General features: G+C 45.9%; 1 protein-coding gene and 1 long non-coding RNA gene across 2 annotated transcripts in view; one reads left to right on the top strand and one right to left on the bottom strand.

The window, feature by feature from the left end:
- The window catches only part of LOC143808323 (uncharacterized), a 72,539-nt gene extending 54,124 nt beyond the window's left edge, over nt 1–18,415 (bottom strand). Inside the window, exon 1 of the long non-coding RNA XR_013221921.1 lies at nt 18,314–18,415. This is a non-coding gene — a long non-coding RNA (uncharacterized LOC143808323). The remainder of the gene's footprint in view (nt 1–18,313) is intronic.
- The window catches only part of WWTR1 (WW domain containing transcription regulator 1), a 110,787-nt gene continuing 103,918 nt past the window's right edge, over nt 18,237–25,105 (top strand). The window contains exon 1 of the mRNA XM_077290845.1: nt 18,237–19,045. Coding sequence (XP_077146960.1) covers nt 18,636–19,045 — 410 coding nt within the window. The 5' untranslated portion in view covers nt 18,237–18,635. The remainder of the gene's footprint in view (nt 19,046–25,105) is intronic.

The following is a 25,105-nucleotide window of genomic DNA, read 5'->3' as shown; positions in this document are numbered from 1 at the left end:
TTACCCTGGTTACCAGCGTAAAAGTAAAAAAACCAAACAGTACATACTCACATTCCGGTGTCTGTCCTCCGGCGTCTCAGCTTCTCTGCACTGTGAGCGCCTGCCGGCCGGAAAGCGAGCACAGCGGTGACGCAGTGACGTCACCGCTCTGCTTTCCGGCTATGGTGCTTACACAGTGGAGAGAAGCAGAACGCCGGGGGACAGACACCGGAATGTAAGTATGTACTGTTTGTTTTTTTTACGTTTACGCTGGTAACCAGGGTAAACATCGGGTTACTAAGCGCGGCCCTGCGCTTAGTAACCCGATGTTTACCCTGGTTACCCGGGGACTTCGGCATCGCTCCAGCGCCGTGATTGCAAACTGTGACCGCATTCTACGACGCTGGAGCGATAATCATACGATGCTGCGACGTCACGGATCGTGCCGTCGTAGCGATGAAAATGGCACTGTGTGACAGTACCCTTAGTCACATCAGAACCCTTCTTGGTCAAATCCGTCAAAGGCTTAACAACGCCAGAAAAATTAGCTATGAAGCGACGGTAAAAATTAGCAAAACCCAAGAACTTCTGAAGACTCTTAACAGATGTAGGCTGCGTCCAGTCATGAATAGCCTGAACCTTGACTGGGTCCATCTCAATAGTAGAAGGAGAAAAAATGAAACCCAAAAAAGAAATCTTCTGGACTCCAAAAAGACATTTTGAGCCCTTCACAAATAAAGCATTGTCACGTAGGACCTGAAAGACCATCCTGACCTGCTTAACATGAGACTCCCAATCATCCGAAAAAAACAGAATATCATCCAGATACACAATCATAAACTTATCCAGATATTCACGGAAGATGTCATGCATAAAGGACTGAAAGACTGATGGAGCATTAGAAAGTCCAAAAGGCATCACCAAGTACTCAAAATGGCCTTCCGGCGTATTAAATGCAGTTTTCCATTCATCACCCTGTTTTATACGCACAAGGTTATACGCACCACGAAGATCTATCTTGGTGAACCAACTAGACCCCCTAATGCGAGCAAACAAATCAGTTAACAATGGCAAAGGATACTGAAATTTGACCGTGATTTTATTCAAAAGGCGATAATCAATACAGGGTCTCAGGGAACCATCCTTTTTAGCCACAAAAAAGAATCCTGCACCAAGAGGGGATGAGGACGGGCGAATATGTCCCTTCTCTAAAGACTCCTTTATATAACTCCGCATGGCAGCATGCTCCGGCACAGATAAATTGAAAAGTCGTCCCTTAGGAAACTTACTACCAGGAATCAAATTTATAGCACAATCACAGTCCCTATGACGAGGTAGAGAATTGAGTTTGGGCTCCTCAAATACATCCTGGTAGTCTGACAAAAACGTAGGGACTTCAGAAGGAGTGGACGAAGCAATTGACACCACAGAAGCGTCACCATGAATTCCCTGACAACCCCAACTTGACACCGACATAGCTTTCCAATCCAGAACTGGATTATGAGTCTGCAACCATGGTAGACCCAACACGACGACATCATGCAAATTATGCAGTACAAGAAAGCGAATCACCTCCCAATGAACAGGAGTCATGCACATGGTCACTTGTGTCCAGTACTGAGGTCTATTCGTAGCCAATGGTGTAGAATCAATTCCCCTTAGTGGAATAGGGAATTTTAAAGGCTCCAAATCAAAACCACAGCGCCTGGCAAATGACCAATCCATCAGACTCAGGGCGTCACCTGAATCTACAAAAGCATTAACCGGGTAAGATGACAGGGAACAAATCAGGGTAACAGACAAAATGAACTTAGGCTGTAAAGTACCAATGGTGACAGATTTATCAACCTTTTTTTTGCGCTTAGAGCATGCTGAGATAACATGAGCTGAGTCACCACAGTAAAAGCACAACCCATTTTGCCGTCTATAATTTTGCCGTTCACTTCTGGTCAGAATTCTGTCACATTGCATAGATTCAGGTGTCTGTTCAGAAGACACCGCCAAATGGTGCACAGGTTTGCGCTCCCGCAAACGCCGATCAATCTGAATGGCCAGAGTCATTGACTCATTCAGACCTGCAGGCGTATGGAACCCCACCATGACATTCTTAATGGCTTCAGAAAGACCTTCTCTGAAATTTGCAGCCAGGGCACACTCATTCCACTGAGTAAGCACCGACCATTTCCGAAATTTCTGGCAGTACACCTCTGCTTCATTTTGCCCCTGCGAGAGGGCCAATAACGTTTTTTCAGCCTGGTTCTCAAGATTAGGTTCCTCATAGAGCAATCCAAGGGCTAGAAAAAACGCATCTACACTAAGCAATGCAGGATCCCCTGGCGCCAATGCAAAGGCCCAATCTTGGGGGTCACCACGCAAAAAGGAAATGATAATCTTAACTTGCTGAACGGCATCACCAGAGGAACGAGGTTTCAAAGAAAGAAACAACTTACAATTGTTCCTAAAATTCAGGAACCTAGATCTATCTCCAGAAAACAACTCCGGAATAGGTATTCTAGGCTCTGACATAGGACTGTGAACAAAAAAATCCTGAATACTTTGAACCCTAGCAGCAAGATGATCCAGACTGGAAGCCAAGCTCTGGACATCCATGTCAGCAGCTGAACTCAGAGCCACACCAAGATTAAGAGGAGGAGAGAAGCAGCCACAGCAGCTAGACACACGGCAACAAAAAGAAAAAAATAAAATAAAATTTCTCAAGGCTTCTTTTCTCCTGCTTCTGCCATGCAATTAACACTTTTGGCCGGCTGTACTGTTATGATCCCAAGAGGCGGAGGATCACAAATAGATCAGCAAGTGATTAAACTAAGGACGAGCTCTAGGGAGATGGTAACTGGACTGATCGCAAATCTGAACCTATCCAAAACAACTAGAGGTAGCTGGTGAACGTGCCTAAAAAATTCTTAGACGTCTCGAGCCAGCCTGAGGAACTAGCTACCCCTAAAGAGAAAGAAAGACCTCGCTTGCCTCCAGAGAAATAATCCCCAAAGATATAGAAGCCCCCAACAAATATTAACGGTGAAGTAAGAAGAAGGCACATACATAGGGATGAAATCAGATTCAGCAAAAGAGGCCCACTAGTACTAGAAAGCAGAAAATAGAGCAGGGGTCTATGCGATCAATAAAAAACCCTTACAAAATATCCATCCTGAGATTTCAAGAACCCACACACCAACTAACGGTGTGTGGGGAGAAACTCAGCCCACTAGAGCAACCAGCAAGCGAGGGAATTACATTTTAGCAAGCAGGAACAGAAAACATGATAAACACTGCTGATCAAAAAATGAGCAAACAAAACTTAGCTTATCCTGGATGGACTGGGAGCAAGGTAGTCAGAAGGAATCTGAGTAGCACTGATTACATCGACAGCCGGCCACAAGTGGAAGTAAAACAGAGCTATATAGGAACCTCCCAGAGGATAACGAACCAGCTGATAGCCAGAGACCAGCAGGATAACAAACAAAGCCACCAGGGGGAGCCCAAAGCAAAAGTCACACCATACCACCAGTGACCACAAGAGGGAGCCCGAAAACAGAGTTCACAACAGAGGACATCATACTATATATTGGGCTGTGGGGGGGAATCATACTGTACATTGGGGCTGTGGTGGATATCATACTGTGTGGAGTGTTGTTGGGGACATTCTGTATATAAGAGGCTGTGGGGGCCATTATACTGTATCAATGACTGGTTTTCTATTTATATACTGACGATGATTTTGGTTTCATATTTATGTACTTTTTGTGGTTCTGATGATGAATACAGCACCAGAACCATCATCACTGCATGAATACATCGCCATAGTCTAGTCATCAGTAGCACATGAATACAGTACAAAAAACAACCATCATTACATGAATGTCACCAGAACCACTATCAGTACAGGAATTCGACACCAGAACCACCACCAGTACAAGAATACATCATCAAAACCAGCATCAGTTTTGTTGCAAACTGTATTTGTTGCATGATGAACACAAAAACCATCATATGGATTTCTTTATTTCTAATGGGGTCAGCTTAGTTTTTATTAGGATAGCCGCCAAATGATGGACACATTAATTGAAACCAAATTGCCCCCTATTATAGTTAAGCTATATTAGTTTCCATGACTGTCTATGTGTCTGACATTTAAATTATAGGATGTAAGGAATGAATATCGTTTTTGGTTCTTGTACTGTGTAAATGATCCACAAACAATGAGTGATTCTATATCTAACTTTGAAATTGCACTCATTGTTGAGCCTCACCCCGAAAGTACACCACATTTGCTGGTATTTTTTAGTGTAAATGATAACAATTTTAGTGGACGTGGTCATCAGAACTTGTTAACCCCCTCACCCCAAAGCTTATTTTCACCTTCCTGACCAGGCCAAATTTTCCAATTCTCACCAGTGTAACTTTGTGAGGTAATAATTCTGGGATGCTTCAATGTATCCCAGTGATTCTGGGACCTTTTTTTCGTGACACATTGTGCTCTATCGTAGTGATACATTTAGGTAGATATTTTTTGAATTTGAGTTATATCACACAAACTAGTTAACAAATAACATGTGCCACATGTCTACTTGACATCGCCATCATTTTTTGAAACATATTGTTTTTGTTAGGAAATTAGAATGGTTAAACTTTTATCAGCAATTTCTCATTTTTCCAACAAAATTTACAAAACAATATTTTTAGAGACCACATCCAATTTGAAGTGACTTTGAGGGGCCTGTGTGATAGAAAATACCCCAAAGTGACACCATTTTAAAAACTGCACCCCACAAAGTGCTCAAAACCACATTTAAGGAGTTTATTAACCCTTCACATGCTTCACAGGAATTAAAACAACGTGTAAAGAAAAAATTAAACTTTTTCCCACAAAAAAAATTGCTTTAACCCCAAATTTTTCATTTTCACAAGGATAACATGAAAAAATGTGTTGTGCAATATCTCCTAAGTACACCAATACACCATATGTGGTGGAAAACGACTCTTAGGCTAAGTTCACACGTTGCAGAATTGCCGCGGAAATTTCCGCGGCAATTCTGCGCCTCCTGCCGCGGGTATATCGCATGCAGAATTAGCATGCATATACCCGCAGAAAACTAGCGTTTTGCAAGCATAATTAGCTTGCAGAATGCTAGAGTTTTCCAAGCGATCTGTAGCATCGCTTGGAAAACTGACTGACAGGTTGGTCACACTTGTCAAACATAGTGTTTGACAAGTGTGACCAACTTTTTACTATAGATGCAGCCTATGCAGCATCTATAGTAAAAGATCGAATGTTTAAAAATAATAAAAAAAATAAAAAAACATGGTTATACTCACCTGCAGACCTCAGCGGCGTCCGTTCCTATAGCTGGAGTGCAGTGAAGGGCCTGCGATGACGTCACTGTCTTGAGATTGGTCGCGTGAGTCACATGAGCGGTCACGCGACCAATCACAAGACAGTGACGTCATCACAGGTCCTGAACCACATCATCTATAGGAACGGAAGAGAGATCATGCACCGGAGAGGCGGGAACACTTCGGGGGCCATCAGAGGGTGAGTATAGGACTATTTTTTATTTTAATTCTTTATTTTTTACCAATTATATGGTGCCCAGTCCGTGGAGGAGAGTCTCCTCTCCTCCACCCTGGGTACCAACCGCACATAATCTGCTTACTTCCCGCATGGTGTGCACAGCCCCGTGCGGGAAGTAAGCAGATCAATGCACTCCTATGGGTGCAGAATCGCCGCGATTCCGCAATTTTAGTGAACATGCTGCGTTTTTTTCTGGAATGCGATTCCGCTCAGGAAAAAAATGCAGCATGTGCACAAAAAATGTGGAATGCATTCTATTACATAGGATGCTTAATGTAAGCGTTTTTTTCGCGGTTTTATAGCGTTTTTATAGCGAAAAACCACGAAAAAAACGCGAAAAATATGCTACGTGTGCACACAGCCTTAGGGCACTGGCAGAGCTCAGAAAGGAACGCGAACCATTCGACCTTTTAAATGCAAAATTGGCTGGAACAGATAGTGAATGCCATGCCACATTTACAGGGCCACTGATGTGCCTAAACAGTGGAAATCGCCCACAACTTATGCCATTTTGTAAACTACACTCCTCAAGGAATTTATATAAGGTGTGGTGAGCACCTTGAACCCACAGGTGCTTCACATAATTTAATAACATTAAGCTATGAATATAAAACAAATACATTCTTCCTCCAAAAATATTGCTTTAACCCCAAATTTTTCATTTTCACAAGGGTAATGGAAGAAAATGGACCCCAAAATTTGCTATGCAATTTCTCCTGAGTACGCCAATACCCATATGTGGTGGAAAACTATTGATTGGGCACATGACAGGGCTTGGAAGAGAAAGAGCAGCATTTGACTTTTAAAGTGTAAAATTTGGCTGGAATAGATAGCGGATGCCATGTTATGTTTGCAGAGCCCCTGATGTACCTAAACAGTGGAAACCCCCCACAAGTGACCCCATTTTGGAAACTTCACCTCTCAAGGAATTTATCTAGAGCTGTGATTAACATTTTAAACCCACAGGTGCTTCACAGAATTTGATAACGTTCAGCCGTGAAAATGAAAAATAAATTTTTTCCACAAAAATGTTGCTTTTACTCCTAATTTTTCATTTTCACAAGAGTGACAAAAGCAAGTGGACCACACAATTTGTTGTGCAATTTCTCCTAAGTACACCAATACCCCATAAATGGTGGAAACTACTGTTTGGGTACATGGCAGGGCTCGGAAGGGAAAGAGCACCATTTGCATTTTGGAGCAAAAAAATGCTGGAATAGATATCAGATGCCATGTTGCGTTTGCAGAGCCCCTGATGTGCCTGAATAGTGGAATATTCCCCACACCCTCACAGGTTACTCCATTTTGGAAACTACACCCCTTAATTTGGTGAGTACCTTGAACCTACAGGCTCTTCACAACATTTTATAACATTAATCCGTGAAAATAAAAAACTGAAATTTTTCTCACAAAAATGTTGCTTTAGCTCCAAATTTTTCATTTTCACAAGGGAAATCGGTAAACATGGAACCAAAATTTGTTACACAATTTCTGCTGAACATGGTAATTCCCCATATGTGTCTGTACAGTACTGCTTAGCCACAAGTCGAGTCTCAGAAGGGAAGGAGTGCTACTTGATACTTAGAGCATTGATTTTCTGGGAATAGTTTGTGGACTCCATATACAAAGCCCCTAAATGCTAGAAAAGCAAAATCCCTCCCCTCAAGTGACCCCATTTTGGAAACTACACCCCTCTGAGAATCTATCTACAAGTATAGTGAAGATTTTGACTCCATGGGTGTTTTCCAGAAATAGCAATAGATGTTGCGGAGTGAAAATTGCAAATCTGCTGTTGTAGTGCCCAGTATGTTGTAGTGCCCAGTATATTGTAGTGCCCATTCATTGTGCTCAGCTCGTGCTTCTGGAGACACGCACCAATTAAATTAAGTGCTACAGTACTAAAAAACATGTGGATGCTAAATGTGGTTTAGGCACACTGGGGCACAGAAGGGAGCGTGGGGCTGTTTGAATTTGAATTTGAATTTGGGAGCGCAGAATTCGCTGGATTACTTTTGAGGCGAGTAGCCATTTCGCATTTCCAGAGCCATTGTGCTACCAGTAACATGGAAGCCCTCTAGGTTTTCATTATCAGATGATGGACCGGATTGGGGACTTTTTTTTGTTCTTTTGTTTATTGAGTTGAAGCTTTTAATGGGAACATTTTACACACTATTTTGGATCACATTTATACTGTACTTTACTGTGAAGAATATTGGAGGTATAATTTTATGTTAATCATTTGAATCCTATTTAGCATGGGATTATAAACCCCCTTTCCTTTGTGCAGCTGTAACAGGACACCTAGCTCAGCACGGGGCCCAGCCTTCTTCACTTCAAAAAAGAAATTCACACTCCCACCAGCTTAACTCGTATACTCTCTGTAATTGCTTTGTTCACACAGCTAGAATTTCATAAGGAGAATATAGATTTATCGTATGTTCTAGCCACACACCGGTCACATTTTTGAGATCTCTCGAACAGTCCAAACGCCTTCCAGGGTCTGGATACGTTCTAGCACCCTTGGGTGGGGAGATACATAAAATAGCTAGTAGGAGTAAGGCAGAAAAGCTGTGTAGCAGGGGTCTGGCCAGATCCAATGGCGCCAAAGCCACCTCTCTAGGATTATCCATTAAGGAGTTATGACCCATCTTAGCTTTTGGACTTCATAGATGCTAGAAGCAAGGGGAGGGGATTTAGGTTCAGCTGAGAAGGCAGTAGTGGAGTAAACAAAAGGAGTTAAGTGCTCGTGTACAGCATGGCCTATTGCTTTTTCTCTGGGGAGGTGACGACGACATATCATGTGGGGAGAATTCAAGGAACAGAGGGGACCACAAGCCTCCCATGTGACAGCCTCTCCCCCAAAAGCCAGGCCTTTCATCGGACTCGTAACTGACTCTTATATTCTGCATACTTTGTCCTACCACTATTGTATTTCCATATATGATTATTGTATATGTATAACCATTGTGTATATAGAGTATTGTCTAGTGTGCCCTTAAGGCGATTAAATATATAATTTAACCTTGGGATGCTCTTTTATCTCAATCCACAAATCCACATGTCCATATTCTTGGCTTAACTTTCCATGCTACTGGGGATGGTTTCTGGCCCATATAATCCCGTTAACGAATGTGGCTTAAATCTAACAAGGAACTGGTGGCTGTCCTACCGGGCTGGCAATGCTCTGTTTCACTGGTGCTAGTGAAAGGGATCTCTCAGTCTGTCAGAGTTGTGAGCAAGTGAGGTGCCACGTCAGCGACTGTGTGGGTTACAACTTCTCACTCCCTGTGCCTTCCTGGCCACGTGTGGTGTCTGTTTCTGTTTAAAATTGTACCAAGCTGACCTTGCATGTCCCCAGGAGGTGCAGAATATTACATTGGTGCAAGTGGGGAGACTGCACTACGTGATCCTTCTGACATAATAGTGACATCAGGCAGGGTGGCGAGGTGAGGGTTCATCACATGTGGTGGCAGTGTGGTGGGATGGAGATAATAGTGTGATAGACACTAAAGACTACCAGCAGTAGCTTTTGCCACTTGGGTCTTAAGATCAGCTCAGCAATAGACAGTCCGAGTGCAAATACTGTAAGGTGTGTGGGTGCATCAGTTTGCAGCTCTTTGTCAGTGACCATAGATTGCAAGGATGGCCAGTGGCACCAGGGGGAAACGATGTTGCTCAAGCAGAGGGGTGTCATGATTCTCAATGGCGAGAGAACATAGCCCAGCATATATGAGAACTAGCTCTTGGAAGATGGAAACTATACTGACCATGAACTAAACCTGCCGCACAACTAGAAGTGGCCGGGTAGCATGCCTACGTTTTTTTTATCCCTAGATGCCCAGCGCCAGCCGGAGAACTACCTAATCCTAGCAGAGGAAAAGACAGTCCTGGCTCACCTCTAGAGAAATTTTCCCAAAAGGCAGACAGAGGCCCCCACATATATTGGCGGTGATTTTAGATGAAATGACAAACGTAGTATGAAAATAGGTTTAGCAAAATCGAGGTCCGCTTACTAGATAGCATGAAGACAGAAAGGGCACTTTCATGGTCAGCAGAAAACCCTATCAAAACACCATCCAGAAATTACTTTAAGACTCTAGCATTAACTCATAACACCAGAGTGGCAATTTCCGCTCACAAGAGCTTTCCAGACACAGTAACGAAACAGCAGCTGTGAACAGGAACAAAATGCAAAAACACACAAGGACAAAAGTCCAACTTAGCTGGGAGTTGTCTAGTAGCAGGAACATGCACAGAAAGGCTACTGATTACATTGTTGACCGGCATGAAACTGACAGAGGAGCAAGGTTATATAGCGACTCCCACATCCTGATAGGAGCAGGTGAACAGAGGGGATGATGCACACAAATTAAATTCCACAAGTGGCCACCGGGGGAGCCCAGAATCCAATTTCACAACAGTACCCCCCCCTCAAGGAGGGGGCACCGAACCCTCACCAGAACCACCAGGGCGATCAGGATGAGCCCTATGAAAGGCACGGACAAGATCGGAGGCATGAACATCAGAGGCAGTGACCCAAGAATTATCCTCCTGACCGTATCCCTTCCATTTGACCAGATACTGGAGTTTCCGTCTGGAAACACGAGAGTCCAAGATCTTTTCCACAACGTACTCCAACTCACCCTCAACCAACACCGGAGCAGGAGGCTCAACGGAAGGCACAGCTGGTACCTCATACCTGCGCAACAATGACCGATGAAAAACATTATGAATCGAAAAGGATGCAGGGAGGTCCAAACGGAAGGACACAGGGTTAAGAATCTCCAATATCTTGTACGGGCCGATGAACCGAGGCTTAAACTTAGGAGAAGAAACCCTCATAGGGACAAAACGAGAAGACAACCACACCAAGTCCCCAACACAAAGCCGAGGACCAACACGACGACGGCGGTTGGCAAAAAGCTGAGTCTTCTCCTGGGACAACTTCAAATTGTCCACCACCTGCCCCCAAATCTGATGCAACCTCTCCACCACAGCATCCACTCCAGGACAATCCGAAGATTCCACTTGACCGGAGGAAAATCGAGGATGAAACCCCGAATTACAGAAAAACGGGGACACCAAGGTGGCAGAGCTGGCCCGATTATTGAGGGCGAACTCCGCCAAAGGCAAAAAAGCAACCCAATCATCCTGATCCGCAGACACAAAACACCTCAAATATGTCTCCAAGGTCTGATTAGTCCGCTCGGTCTGGCCATTAGTCTGAGGATGGAAAGCAGACGAAAAAGACAAATCTATGCCCATCCTAGCACAGAATGCCCGCCAAAATCTAGACACGAATTGGGTCCCTCTGTCAGAAACGATATTCTCCGGAATACCATGCAAACGAACAACATTTTGAAAAAACAGAGGAACCAACTCGGAAGAAGAAGGCAACTTAGGCAAGGGAACCAGATGGACCATCTTAGAGAAACGGTCACACACCACCCAGATGACAGACATCTTCTGAGAAACAGGCAGATCCGAAATAAAATCCATCGAGATGTGCGTCCAAGGCCTCTTCGGGATAGGCAAGGGTAACAACAATCCACTAGCCCGAGAACAACAAGGCTTGGCCCGAGCACAAACGTCACAAGACTGCACAAAGCCTCGCACATCTCGTGACAGGGAAGGCCACCAGAAGGACCTTGCCACCAAATCCCTGGTACCAAAGATTCCAGGATGACCTGCCAACGCAGAAGAATGAACCTCAGAGATGACTCTACTGGTCCAATCATCAGGAACAAACAGTCTACCAGGTGGGCAACGATCAGGTCTATCCGCCTGAAACTCCTGCAAGGCCCGCCGCAGATCTGGAGAAACGGCAGACAATATCACTCCATCTTTAAGGATACCTGTGGGCTCAGAATTACCAGGGGAGTCAGGCTCAAAACTCCTAGAAAGGGCATCCGCCTTAACATTCTTAGAACCCGGTAGGTAAGACACCACAAAATTAAACCGAGAGAAAAACAACGACCAGCGCGCTTGTCTAGGATTCAGGCGCCTGGCAGACTCAAGGTAAATTAAATTTTTGTGGTCAGTCAATACCACCACCTGATGTCTGGCCCCCTCAAGCCAGTGACGCCACTCCTCAAAAGCCCACTTCATGGCCAAAAGCTCCCGATTCCCAATATCATAATTCCGCTCGGCGGGCGAAAATTTACGGGAAAAAAAAGCACAAGGTCTCATCACGGAGCAGTCGGAACTTCTCTGCGACAACACCGCCCCAGCTCCGATTTCAGAAGCGTCGACCTCAACCTGAAAAGGAAGAGCAACATCAGGCTGACGCAACACTGGGGCGGAAGAAAAGCGGCGCTTGAGCTCCCGAAAGGCCTCCACAGCATCAGGGGACCAATCAGCAACATCAGCACCCTTCTTAGTCAAATCAGTCAATGGTTTTACAACATCAGAAAAACCAGCAATAAATCGACGATAAAAGTTAGCAAAGCCCAAAAATTTCTGAAGACTCTTAAGAGAAGAGGGTTGCGTCCAATCACCAATAGCCTGAACCTTGACAGGATCCATCTCGATGGAAGAGGGGGAAAAAATGTATCCCAAGAAGGAAATCTTCTGAACCCCAAAAACACACTTAGAACCCTTCACACACAAGGAATTAGACCGCAAAACCTGAAAAACCCTCCTGACCTGCTGGACATGAGAGTCCCAGTCATCCGAAAAAATCAGAATATCATCCAGATACACAATCATAAATTTATCCAAATAATCGCGGAAAATGTCATGCATAAAGGACTGGAAGACTGAAGGGGCATTTGAAAGACCAAAAGGCATCACCAAATACTCAAAATGGCCCTCGGGCGTATTAAATGCGGTTTTCCACTCATCCCCCTGCTTGATTCGCACCAAATTATACGCCCCACGGAGATCAATCTTAGAGAACCACTTGGCCCCCTTTATACGAGCAAACAAATCAGTAAGCAGTGGTAACGGATATTGATATTTAACCGTGATTTTATTCAAAAGTCGATAATCAATACACGGCCTCAAAGAGCCGTCTTTCTTAGACACAAAGAAAAAAACGGCTCCTAAGGGAGATGACGAAGGACGAATATGTCCCTTTTCCAAGGACTCCTTTATATATTCTCGCATAGCAGCGTGTTCAGGCACAGACAGATTAAATAAACGACCCTTAGGGTATTTACTACCCGGGATCAAGTCTATGGCACAATCGCACTCCCGGTGCGGAGGTAGTGAACCAACCTTGGGTTCTTCAAAAACGTCACGAAAGTCAGACAAGAATTCAGGAATCTCAGAGGGAATAGATGATGAAATGGAAACCAAAGGTACGTCCCCATGAGTTCCTTTACATCCCCAGCTTAACACAGACATAGCTCTCCAGTCGAGGACTGGGTTATGAGATTGCAGCCATGGCAATCCCAGCACCAAAACATCATGTAGATTATACAGCACCAGAAAGCGAATAACCTCCTGGTGATCCGGATTAACACGCATAGTCACTTGTGTCCAGTATTGTGGTTTATTACTAGCCAATGGGGTGGAGTCAATCCCTTTCAGAGGTATCGGAGCCTCCAATGGCTCCAAATCATACCCACAGCGTTTGGCAAAGGACCAATCCATAAGACTCAAAGCAGCGCCAGAGTCGACATAGGCGTCCGCGGTAATAGATGACAAAGAACAAATCAGGGTCACAGATAGAATAAACTTAGACTGTAAAGTGCTAATTGAAACAGACTTGTCAGGCTTCTTAGTACGCTTAAAGCATGCTGATATAACATGAGTTGAATCACCACAATAGAAGCACAACCCATTTTTTCGTCTAAAATTCTGCCGCTCGCTTCTGGACAGAATTCTATCACATTGCATATTTTCTGGCGTTTTCTCAGTAGACACCGCCAAATGGTGCACAGGTTTGCGCTCCCGCAGACGCCTATCGATCTGAATAGCCATCGTCATGGACTCATTCAGACTCGCAGGCACAGGGAACCCCACCATAACATCCTTAATGGCATCAGAGAGACCTTCTCTGAAAATCGCCGCCAGGGCGCACTCATTCCACTGAGTAAGCACAGACCATTTGCGGAATTTTTGGCAGTATATTTCAGCTTCATCTTGCCCCTGAGACAAGGACATCAAGGCCTTTTCCGCTTGAAGCTCTAAATGAGGTTCCTCATAAAGCAACCCCAAGGCCAGAAAAAACGCATCCACATTGAGCAACGCAGGATCCCCTGGTGCCAATGCAAAAGCCCAGTCTTGAGGGTCGCCCCGGAGCAAGGAAATTACAATCCTGACCTGCTGTGCAGGGTCTCCGGCAGAGCGAGACTTCAGGGACAAAAACAATTTGCAATTATTTTTAAAATTTTGAAAGTGAGATCTATTCCCCGAGAAGAATTCAGGCAAAGGAATTCTAGGCTCAGACATAGGTGCATGAACAACAAAATCTTGCAAATTTTGTACCTTTGTGGCGAGATTATTCAAACCTGTAGCTACACTCTGAAGATCCATTTGAAACAGGTGAACACAGAGCCATTCAAGGATTAGAAGGAGAGGAAGAGAGGAAGGCTGCAGTATAGGCAGACTAGCAAGTGATTCAATTAAGAGCACACTCAGAACTAGAGGGAAAAAAAAAAAAAAAAAAAAATTGTAGCAGACTTCTTTTTTCTCTCCTTTCTCAGCCAGTAATTTAACCCTTTTTTAGGCCGGTCAAACTGTCATGATTCTCAATGGCGAGAGAACATAGCCCAGCATATATGAGAACTAGCTCTTGGAAGATGGAAACTATACTGACCATGAACTAAACCTGCCGCACAACTAGAAGTGGCCGGGTAGCATGCCTGCGTTTTTTTTATCCCTAGATGCCCAGCGCCAGCCGGAGAACTACCTAATCCTAGCAGAGGAAAAGACAGTCCTGGCTCACCTCTAGAGAAATTTTCCCAAAAGGCAGACAGAGGCCCCCACATATATTGGCGGTGATTTTAGATGAAATGACAAACGTAGTATGAAAATAGGTTTAGCAAAATCGAGGTCCGCTTACTAGATAGCATGAAGACAGAAAGGGCACTTTCATGGTCAGCAGAAAACCCTATCAAAACACCATCCAGAAATTACTTTAAGACTCTAGCATTAACTCATAACACCAGAGTGGCAATTTCCGCTCACAAGAGCTTTCCAGACACAGTAACGAAACAGCAGCTGTGAACAGGAACAAAATGCAAAAACACACAAGGACAAAAGTCCAACTTAGCTGGGAGTTGTCTAGTAGCAGGAACATGCACAGAAAGGCTACTGATTACATTGTTGACCGGCATGAAACTGACAGAGGAGCAAGGTTATATAGCGACTCCCACATCCTGATAGGAGCAGGTGAACAGAGGGGATGATGCACACAAATTAAATTCCACAAGTGGCCACCGGGGGAGCCCAGAATCCAATTTCACAACAGAGGGGGAGTCCAACCCAGGCTCCCCAAGAAGCCAGTTGCCGTTGGTCAGTCCCGCAGTGGGCCACTCACCACCTGGTCATCACCCCAGCCAGGCAGGCTCGGATATAATCCTTCAAGCTGCCCTGGCCAGACTCAAGGAAGGAGACATTGCCTCCAATGAGACCCTCATATCAGCAGCTGAACGTCGCGAGGCAGCAGAAGAACTTCGCTAGGAAGCTGCAGAACGTCAGCGGGAGCACGAGCACCAGCAACGAATGATTCAGCTCCAGCTCCAGCTGCAGACCCCAGCCAGTCGTGAGTCCTCTAATATCCAGGTCCCGAGCCTACGGATAGAAGTCCTCCCCCTGCTGGACAAAGGAGGGGACTAGCACACTTTCTTGCTGGCATTTGAAAAAACTTGCCATCAATACCACCTGCCTGAGGACCAGAGGGTCCGGTTCTTAACCCCTCGTCTCGGGTAAGGCCCTGGAAATCTTTGGGCACCTGCCCAGCGAGATCTCCCTGAGGTATGAGGACATGTATAAGGTATAAGCAGGCTCTGGTCCGGCAGTAAAACTTGACCCCTAAAACATACTGGAAGAAGCTCCGGAGTATGCAGCGGGGTTCTGCAAACAGTTGGGCCGATTACATAAGAAAAGTCAACCCGAGGACCATTGGATTGGAGCTCACCACCGTCCAGCAGCTGAAGGAGCTCATCGCGACTGAGCAGTTTTTGTGGAACTGCCCGAAGAACCTCCAGCAGTATATCCAAGACTGTAAGCTAAAGAGGGCCACTGGAATAGCGACACTTGCCAACGAGTACTCCAACAACGAGACTACAGAGCTAAGAAATCTGCTAGCTGAAGAGGGAGTAAGACAAACATGGTGCCTACTGTCCCTGCCCCCAAGTCCAAGGGGCAGCTGTCCATGCTTCCCTCTCGTCAGTGGGGGAACTTCGACTATGTCATCTCTGCAAACAACTGGGACACTTCAAAGCTATGTGTCCCCAGACAGTCCCATCACGGTCCCAGAAATCGTCCATTGTTTTATGTTTGGGTGGGTGTGGTGGGAAATCCCTTGACAACTTTCAACCCATCACCATAGGCAGGCCATGGTCATGGGATTACGGCACACCGACGCTGACAACTCATGTCCTGGTGTCTCCACAGGATTTGGAACAAGGAAAAAACCTTATTGTCTCTGGGAAGGGAATGTGGGATGTGGTGGTAACATCGAATATTCCCTCAAGAGTTTTGCTTGGGAGAGACCTGGGGTGGCTAATGTTCCAGTATGTGGCCTCGGAAACCCAACAATGTAATGTCCACCCGTTTATGTCAATGTGATTAACATGCCTGCTAATTGGGATGTGGGGGTGAGTGATGTACTGTGTCTATCTCCCCTTGGGGGATAAATCAATTACACAAGGGTTCCTCCACGACTGGATGTCAGAGGGCAAGGTTAGTCAGTGTGGATCAACGACTTGTGGTCGGTAGCAGAGGAGAATTTGGCACTACTCACGGTTGCAGTAGCCATGGCCGCTGTCAAGCACAGTGGTAGCACCAGGGCCCCATGGGCTCCTCAGGGGTCGAATGCCTTCCCCCCTTCTGACCAAGTGGCTGCCAGGTCAGATGGAGGCCAGGAGACAGGTCCTGGGTAACAGACAGAAGACATGGCGGTCTCATCTATTCTGGCCACGTCTAGTCTGGGGTTTCAGGCGGCATTGGAGACTGACAACAGTCTGAAAGATCTCAAGGAGTGGGCGACACAGCCTCCCTCAGACTCAGACCTTGAGCAGGTGGTCTGGGACCAAGGACAACTGTATCGAGTAATGGTGCAGCGGGTTCACCGGAGGCGTGGCCTAGGGATCGACAGTTGATGGTACCCTATCTATCAGGGCAGAGTTGTTGCGGATTGCACACAAAATGCTCGCCGACTGGTGGACCCAGTTCATGTCGCAGCTGAAGGAGCCTCTCTGTAATCAGATACAGGTGCAACATCTGGTGACCAGCCTGTACCACCCACAGACTAACGGCCTGTGCCAACAATTCAATGGCACCGTGAAGCAGATGCTTAAGATGTTGGTCAACTCCCACGGGCACAACTGGGAGCGGTACCTCTTAACATGTCCGTAGTCCTCATCCCAAAGAAGTACAGGACAATTCATTTCTGAGTGGACTACAAGGGGCTCAACACTGTCACGGTTACCAATAGATACCCAGTGCCGTGCATTGATGACCTTCTTGATCAGTTAGCCGGGGCCAGGTACCTAACCATCATGGATCTGCGCCGAGTGAATATTTGTATACCTGGTATTTTCAGTTACCCCCTTGTTTGTGTAGCCTTGTTTGTCAGGTTGGTGTACTGCGGTGCACAGTAGCGCCCCTCTTCGCTGGGTTGGGGAAGAGAACAGATGGGTACTAACTCAGGAGATAAGACAAGGGTGGCGGCCCCGGCATCTTCACCTTCAGAAGTATCCCAGGGAATAGGGCGAGCTAGGGTGCCCCCTAATGTTAGGGACAGGGAAGGAGGCCCTGATCCCAGGTCACCCAACAGCTGGGTCGTGATAATAATATAACATTGACATCCGATGAAGATCACGCTGGTTCTGCGAGTGAGCCGACCCGTCCCACCATTGGTTTGCAGGCACGCACCTCCCATGTTGCCATACATATACGGCAGATGTCATGAAGGGGTTGAATGACCCAGTGAAGGGTAGGGGGACTGCGTTAGAGGTTCTGACACTTTAGTCTCTGACCCTTTTGTTTGCTTGGCGGCTGAGGATTTATTGAGAGGCAGGCACCATTGGCTTCATCAGCACTGAAGACTCAATGGCTTCACATCACCCGGCCATGGCACAATCCTCAATCAGTAATCAGGATGGCAGCAGTTCGACATGATAAAAAGTGCATTTATCTCATCCCATATTACAGCACGTTCCCTGTCTCCTCATTTTGGAGAGCTCCCACCTTTCTTTATAATATGTGTATATGTACAGCAGGGCCGGGACAAGGTATATTGGTGCCCTAGGCAGATGCTAGGCTTAGCTTTGCTTTTTGTATATTTGTGTTCCTATGTTGTGTTTCAGTTTCATGTCACACAGCAGCCAGGAGAGAGCGGGCAATGGCTGGAGAAACTTCAGAAAGTGATCTCCAGGCAAACTCCTGCACGTTTTCACCCACACTTGTAACCCGAACTGTACGTGGGAGTGAAAGCTCCAGGCTCTCGCCCTGTAAGGTAAAGTCCCGGTCTGGAGGAGGAGGAGGAGGGCGAGCAGGGCAGGGCACAGCTCATGCATTATTCAGGCCCAGAGACGCCTCTCCCTGTCCTGTGAGTTGACATTTTCTTACTTTGTTAGGGACACTGTGAAGACAGCGGCTGAGGATCTGGGAGCAGAGCCACCCACACACCAGGCTTTGGAGAGGACTTTAGGTTCCCAGAGGCTGCTCCAGGTCAGAGAGAGGAGAGAACCTTCAGGCCCTGACGTCACAATGCTCCACTTCTGGGGAACATTCACCCTCTCTGCGTTCTAGGACTTATCCACATCTCAGTGTCTGGATCACAGATCTTCTTGCTTGATCTTATTGCTTCTTGAGGCCATTGGTGAGAACCAGGGCAATCTGTGAACTTCCTCAGGCTTCTTGTACTTGTTATTTCTTTGGTTCTACAAGGATGAACCAGAATCCAGGTCTTCCCCCACCAGGGCAGCAAGTGATCCATGTTACTCAAGATCTGGACACGGATTTGGAGAACTTGTTTAATTCTGTCATGAACCCAAAACCCAATTCCTGGAGAAAGAAAATCCTACCAGAATCCTTCTTTAAGGAACCAGACTCAGGCTCCCACTCCAGGCAATCTAGCACAGATTCTGGAAGTCACCCCCCAAGGCTTGGGATCCAACACGTCCGATCTCATTCGTCTCCCGCTTCCCTACAGCTAGGTCCTGGTACCGGTACCGTCCCCAGCCCAGCTCAGCAGCATGCCCACCTCCGCCAGCAGTCCTACGATGTGACAGATGAGCTGCCCTTACCACCAGGCTGGGAGATGGCATACACCCACACTGGCCAAAGATATTTCTTGAAGTAAGTGGACATTCACATTTTGGGGGGTTACCTCGTTGTTTAGGGTTCATGCATGATAAAGACCATCATGTAGGCTGTAGGATAAGAGAGGGAATTGCATTAACCCCTTTCCACCCACAGGACTCTGCTAAGGAATGTTGCTATTTCCTTTCCTGCCAGTGGATTATACAATCCCATAAACCAGGGGTGTCTGTACAGTGAAGTTTTAACTCCTTAGCTGATGGACACAACTGAAGAACGGTGCAAGGCGTCACCATAAATCCGATCATGCACTGGATGAAACAGAATAATTATGGATTATGGATGCTGCAGGCTTGCATGAAACAGTGTACATGACGCAACCAAGGAATAAAATATTACCTTTTATGCAAAGGGTTAATGTGCGCGATATTTGAGACATTGTCCTGGCTATATTATGGGAAAACCATAGCCAAGCCACAGCATTTCTTGTATCACACTAAGAATGTGAATGTATCAAATGTTTTACTAATATTTATGTGACGTTTCAGCTACAAGTATAACATAGGAGGAACATATGTATCAGGCTATGTAGCGAGACCCCGGATGGAGGAACATATGTATCAGGCTATGTAGCGAGACCCCGGATGGAGGAACATATGTATCAGGCTATGTAGCGAGACCTCTGATGGAGGAACACATGTATCAGGCTATGTAGCGAGACCTCGGATGGAGGAACACATGTATCAGGCTATGTAGCGAGACTCCAGATGGAGGAACATATGTATCAGGCTATGTAGCGAGACCCCAGATGGAGGAACACGTATCAGGCTATATAGCGAAACCCCGGATGGAGGAACATATGTATCAGGCTAGGTAGCGAGACCTCGGATGGAGGAACACATGTATCAGACTATAAAGCGAAACCCCGGATGGAGGAACATATGTATCAGGCTATGTAGCGAGACCCCGGATGGAGGAACACATGTATCAGGCTAGGTAGCGAGACCTCGGAGGGAGGAACGTATGTATCAGGCTGTGTAGCGAGACCCCGGATGGAGGAACATATGTATCAGGCTATGTAGCGAGACCCCGGATGGAAGAACATATGTATCAGGCTATGTAGCGAGACCCCGGATGGAGAAACATATGTATCAGGCTATGTAGCGAGACCCCGGATGGAGGAACACGTGTATCAGGCTATGTAGCGAGACCCCGGATGGAGGAACACATGTATCAGACTATAAAGCGAAACCCCGGATGGAGGAACGTATGTATCAGTCTGTGTAGCGAGACACCGGATGGAGGAATGTATGTATCAGGCTATGTAGAGAGACCCCGAATGGAGGAACATATGTATCACATATGTATCAGGCTATGTAGCGAGACCCCGGATGGAGGAACATATGTATCAGGCTATGTAGCGAGACTCCGGATGGAGGAACATATGTATCAGGCTATGTAGCGAGACTCCGGATGGAGAAACATATGTATCAGGCTATGTAGCGAGACCCCGGATGGAGGAACATATGTATCAGGCTATGTAGCGAGACTCCGGATGGAGAAACATATGTATCAGGCTATGTAGCGAGACCCCGGATGGAGGAACACATGTATCAGGCTATGTAGCGAGACCCCGGATGGAGGAACACATGTATCAGACTATAAAGCGAAACCCCGGATGGAGGAACGTATGTATCAGTCTGTGTAGCGAGACACCGGATGGAGGAATGTATGTATCAGGCTATGTATAGAGACCCCGAATGGAGGAACATATGCATCAGGCTATGCAGCGAGACCCCGGAGGGAGGAGCGTATGTATCAGGCTGTGTAGTGAGACCCCAGATGGAGGAATGTATGTATCAGGCTGTGTAGCGAGACCCCGGATGGAGGAACATGTATCAGGCTAGGTAGCGAGACACCGGATGGAGGAATTTATGTATCAGGCTATGTAACGAGACCCCAGATGGAGGAACATATGTATCAGGCTATGCAGCGAGACCCCGGATGGAGGAACACATGTATCAGGCTATATAGCGAGACCCCGGATGGAGGAACACATGTATCAGGCTATATAGCGAGACCCCAGATGGAGGAACATATGTATCAGGCTGTGTAGCGAGACCCCAGATGGAGGAACATATGTATCAGCCTAGGTAGCGAGACCCCAGATGGAGGAACACGTATCAGGCTAGGTAGCGAGACACCGGATGGAGGATCATATGTATCAGGCTATGTAGCGAGACCCCAGTTGGAGGAACATATGTATCAGGCTATAAAGCGAAACCCCAGATGGAGGAACACGTATCAGCTAGGTAGCGAGACACCGGATGGAGGATCATATCTATCAGGCTATGTAGCGAGACCCCAGATGGAGGAACATATGTATCAGGCTATGTAGCGAGACCCCAGATGGAGGAACACGTATCAGGCTATATAGCGAGACCCCAGATGGAGGAACACGTATCAGGCTAGGTAGCGAGACACCGGATGGAGGATCATATGTATCAGGCTATGTAGCGAGACCCCGGATGGAGGAACACGTATCAGGCTATATAGCGAGACCCCAGATGGAGGAACACGTATCAGGCTAGGTAGCGAGACACCGGATGGAGGATCATATGTATCAGGCTATGTAGCGAGACCCCGGATGGAGGAACACATGTATCAGGCTATGTAGCAAGACCCCAGATTGTGTTCTGGCCTGATATACTGAATGCAGATCTAATGATTATTGTACATTGTGGATATTCCAGTGCGGGGTAAACCATTACATCTATAATCCCTACTCCCAGCATTGCAGTATAATCTGTGTCCTTATCCCCACTTATCACTCTGTACTCACCAGTGCAAATCTTGTGCAAGAATTTACTGTGCACAAAGTCAGAAGTTAGTTACGAAAAGCAAAAACTCCAATTCTATTATTGATAATTACAATGTATGTTTTTAGCAGGTTAATAACATTGTTATGACAATGGCGGACATAAGATTTGTGCAGTACACAGGGGCCACTTCCACCTCCAAAGCAGCCAGCAGCTTCCTTCACAGACCTAATACCGAGTGTATGATGAGGAGCTATTGGGCTGCCAAGGACCCATATATTGTCCTTGCACAGGGGCCCTCTTCTGTCTGGGTCAAGGGCTTGGTATGTTTCTCCAGAATATGTAATGTTTGTATTCCATGGGGAGTAATTAAATAGTGTTCATAGTTCATCAAGTATGAGGAGTGGAAGAAGGCAATGTACGGTAGATGTCTGGTCACACTGTCATATCACAGCCCCTGTCGCCTCTTAAGAAGTTGTACTTTAATCCAACAGATTCCTGGAAGTGGGAATTATATCAGTCAGATCTAAGTCTAGACTTAAGTCTACGTATGCAAACTCTAATAACATCATGGCCTTCTTTTAGAGACCAATTACTACCATGAGTGTCTTCTGTGCCAGCAAAGTGTCATTGTGCTCCCATTCTGGCCCCTAAAAGAAGGCGCTTGAGTAAACAGGTTATCAGGCCTCCTGGGCTTCTTCTTAAGGAGTGTCTAGATTTTAGATTACTGTGGTGTCAGCTATTGACTCTCTGGTATCTCTCAGCCTTCAACTGTATATCACCTGGAAGTTATAGAACTTCAAACAGCAGAAAAACTGCAGGTGCCCACCCTATTCTCCTCTACAGATTATTAGACCATGAGTGGTCTCCACTTGCAGCTATAAAAGTAGTGCAGTTGTGGAGCAGTGCACAACACCTGTGTGTTATCTGACATTTTTACATAGGACTGCAGGAAATCCTGCAATGATATCTTTGTTCTGAGAGTGAGGCCAGATTTGGGCATCTGTCATTTTTCTCGTACTTAAAAACATGTTGCATTGTTCATCTATGGGCACTGGGCAGACATACCATGGACCCAGGAGGTAAGGAGGCTACTTCTACCTCCAAAGCAGGTGGAATTGTGCATTATGATGAGCTATTGGACTACACAGGGCCCATTATTATTATTTATATCGCACCATTGATTCCATGGTGCTGGCCCATAAAGTCTTCTTCACAGGAGCCCTCTTCTGTCTGTGTCCGCTCCTGTGTTCATCAGTGTTTTGTATCCGAGTTTCATCAGTGTTTGGTCAGTGTCAGTTTTTGCCGTCCGTGTTTCATCGAGGGTTTTTACCAGCACAAAGCTTCTCCTCTCCATTGTTAATCACAGACTGTACATGGACACCATCCATGTTCTGTCCCTGATTTTCATGGACCCATAGACTTGTAGTGGTAATTCTGATGCATTGCTCGGATCAAAAGCGGACATGTTTCTGTGATTTTTTGCGGCTTACAACATACGCAAAAAAATACCGACATAAGCTACAGAGACCACGATGAGTACATGTCCTACAGCGATGAAAGACTCAGATAGATGGATGGTCGTGACTCAAGGACGTCTCAATGAGGCCTTAATAAATGAAGAAGCTTTACAGAACAAATGCTGATGTCGGCGCTACTACGTGGGTCAATAAATATTTGTAGCATGATGGGGCCGACTCTGCCTACACTGTGGGATGGAAGGATTTTCTGCTTTGCTTTCTGTCAATGTTTACATGAAACAGCTGACAAAGTGAAGTTGTGTGGAGGTGAGGCGGCCATAACTGGCGGATTCTGTGCCAGGTCTGTGTTCTCTGGAGCCTTACAACAGCAAACACTTCACAGGGCCGTAGATTTGTGATGGCTTCTCTAACCTCTGACTCTTCACACATTCCTTCCTACCTCACCACCTGCAGTACAAGTACAGTATGACACCAAGAACAACCCGTGTTCTCTTCATACAGTCTGCAAGCAATAGAAAACCAGAACCTTTACACTTGCTAGTCTCGAATTCTTATTTTTATAGAAAGTCTAAATCTTTTTTTAGCTGTGTTTGCCTTACTGGTGGACATTGGGCTGCTGTCAGGTTTTTCTGGGTGGTGTGATTAATGGGGGATTCCTCACACCACCCAGAAAAACCTGACAGCAGCCCAAGGTCCACCAGTAGGGCAAACACAGCTAAAGAAATATGATCTTGTCAAGGGTCCTACAAGTGGACATGTAGTTCATATTTTCATATTCTATGTTAAAATACATATAATGGGAACAGAAACTTTATACAGTAATTTCATATGAGTGGTGGGGAAACCACATGTCCTGCAGAAGGCACAACCAGCCGGTGGTCAGCTGACAGACCCAAAGAGCAGCTACTCACATGTATTGGAGAAACTGCTTCTCATGCTTCAAAGCCTAGGTGCACTATTGGCGCACCCCAAAACAAGCGCCTGAAAGCCTAATACCTTGAGTTACTAAATCGTGTAAGGTATGTTGCTATTCAGCTAGGATCTGACAAAGCTTGCCACCATAGCAGCGCAGCTGTCGCCCACATTGTCTGCCGACAAGGATGAGTTTCTCTCTTGAAATGTGATTTTCTGGCATTCCTTGTTATTGTTACTCCTGTGAAATCAATAGTGGGCCACATTATGGGGAAATAAAATCAACTGTCATTTTCAAATGGCGTACATTGAGGCTTCTGCCATTGTACCTATCGATTGCGTCAGGTTACTGCATTCTGGGATTGCTTTTTTTGATGTTTTTACACTTAAAAGGGCATCTGTCACCAGGTCTCCACTACCTAATCTAAGAACAGCATAATGTAGTGACTGAGACCCTAAGTCCGGCAATGGGTCACTTACTGGGCTGCTTGCTGTAGTTTTGATAAAATCACAGATTTACCAGGAGATTATTCCTAGAAGACTAGTAAACCTGCTGACATGTAGTATCCATATTCAGGAGCTCTGTATAACCCCGCCCTTACCACTGATTGGCCACTTTCTGCTTATGCACAGTGTACACAGAAGGCTGCCAATCAGTGATGTGGGTGGAGTTATACAGGGCTCATCATTCAGAGAACTGGTAGATCTGCTGCAGAAAAAAACAGTGATTATTCAAAGCAAGTGATGCATCACTAGAATCAGGGTCTCTGCCCTTATATTATGCTGCACTCATATGAGTTATCAAAAACCTGGTGACAGATTCCCTCAAAGTTACACTTGTGAGCCTTCTTCTACTCTGATCTAGGCTTCTGAATGTCAGAGTTTGA

The sequence above is a fragment of the Ranitomeya variabilis genome, chromosome 2 (genome assembly GCF_051348905.1).
Source record: "Ranitomeya variabilis isolate aRanVar5 chromosome 2, aRanVar5.hap1, whole genome shotgun sequence".
Classification (NCBI taxonomy): domain Eukaryota; kingdom Metazoa; phylum Chordata; class Amphibia; order Anura; family Dendrobatidae; genus Ranitomeya; species Ranitomeya variabilis.
The sequence above is the reverse complement of the archived record's forward strand: the minus strand, read 5'-3'. Positions and strand labels throughout refer to the sequence as shown.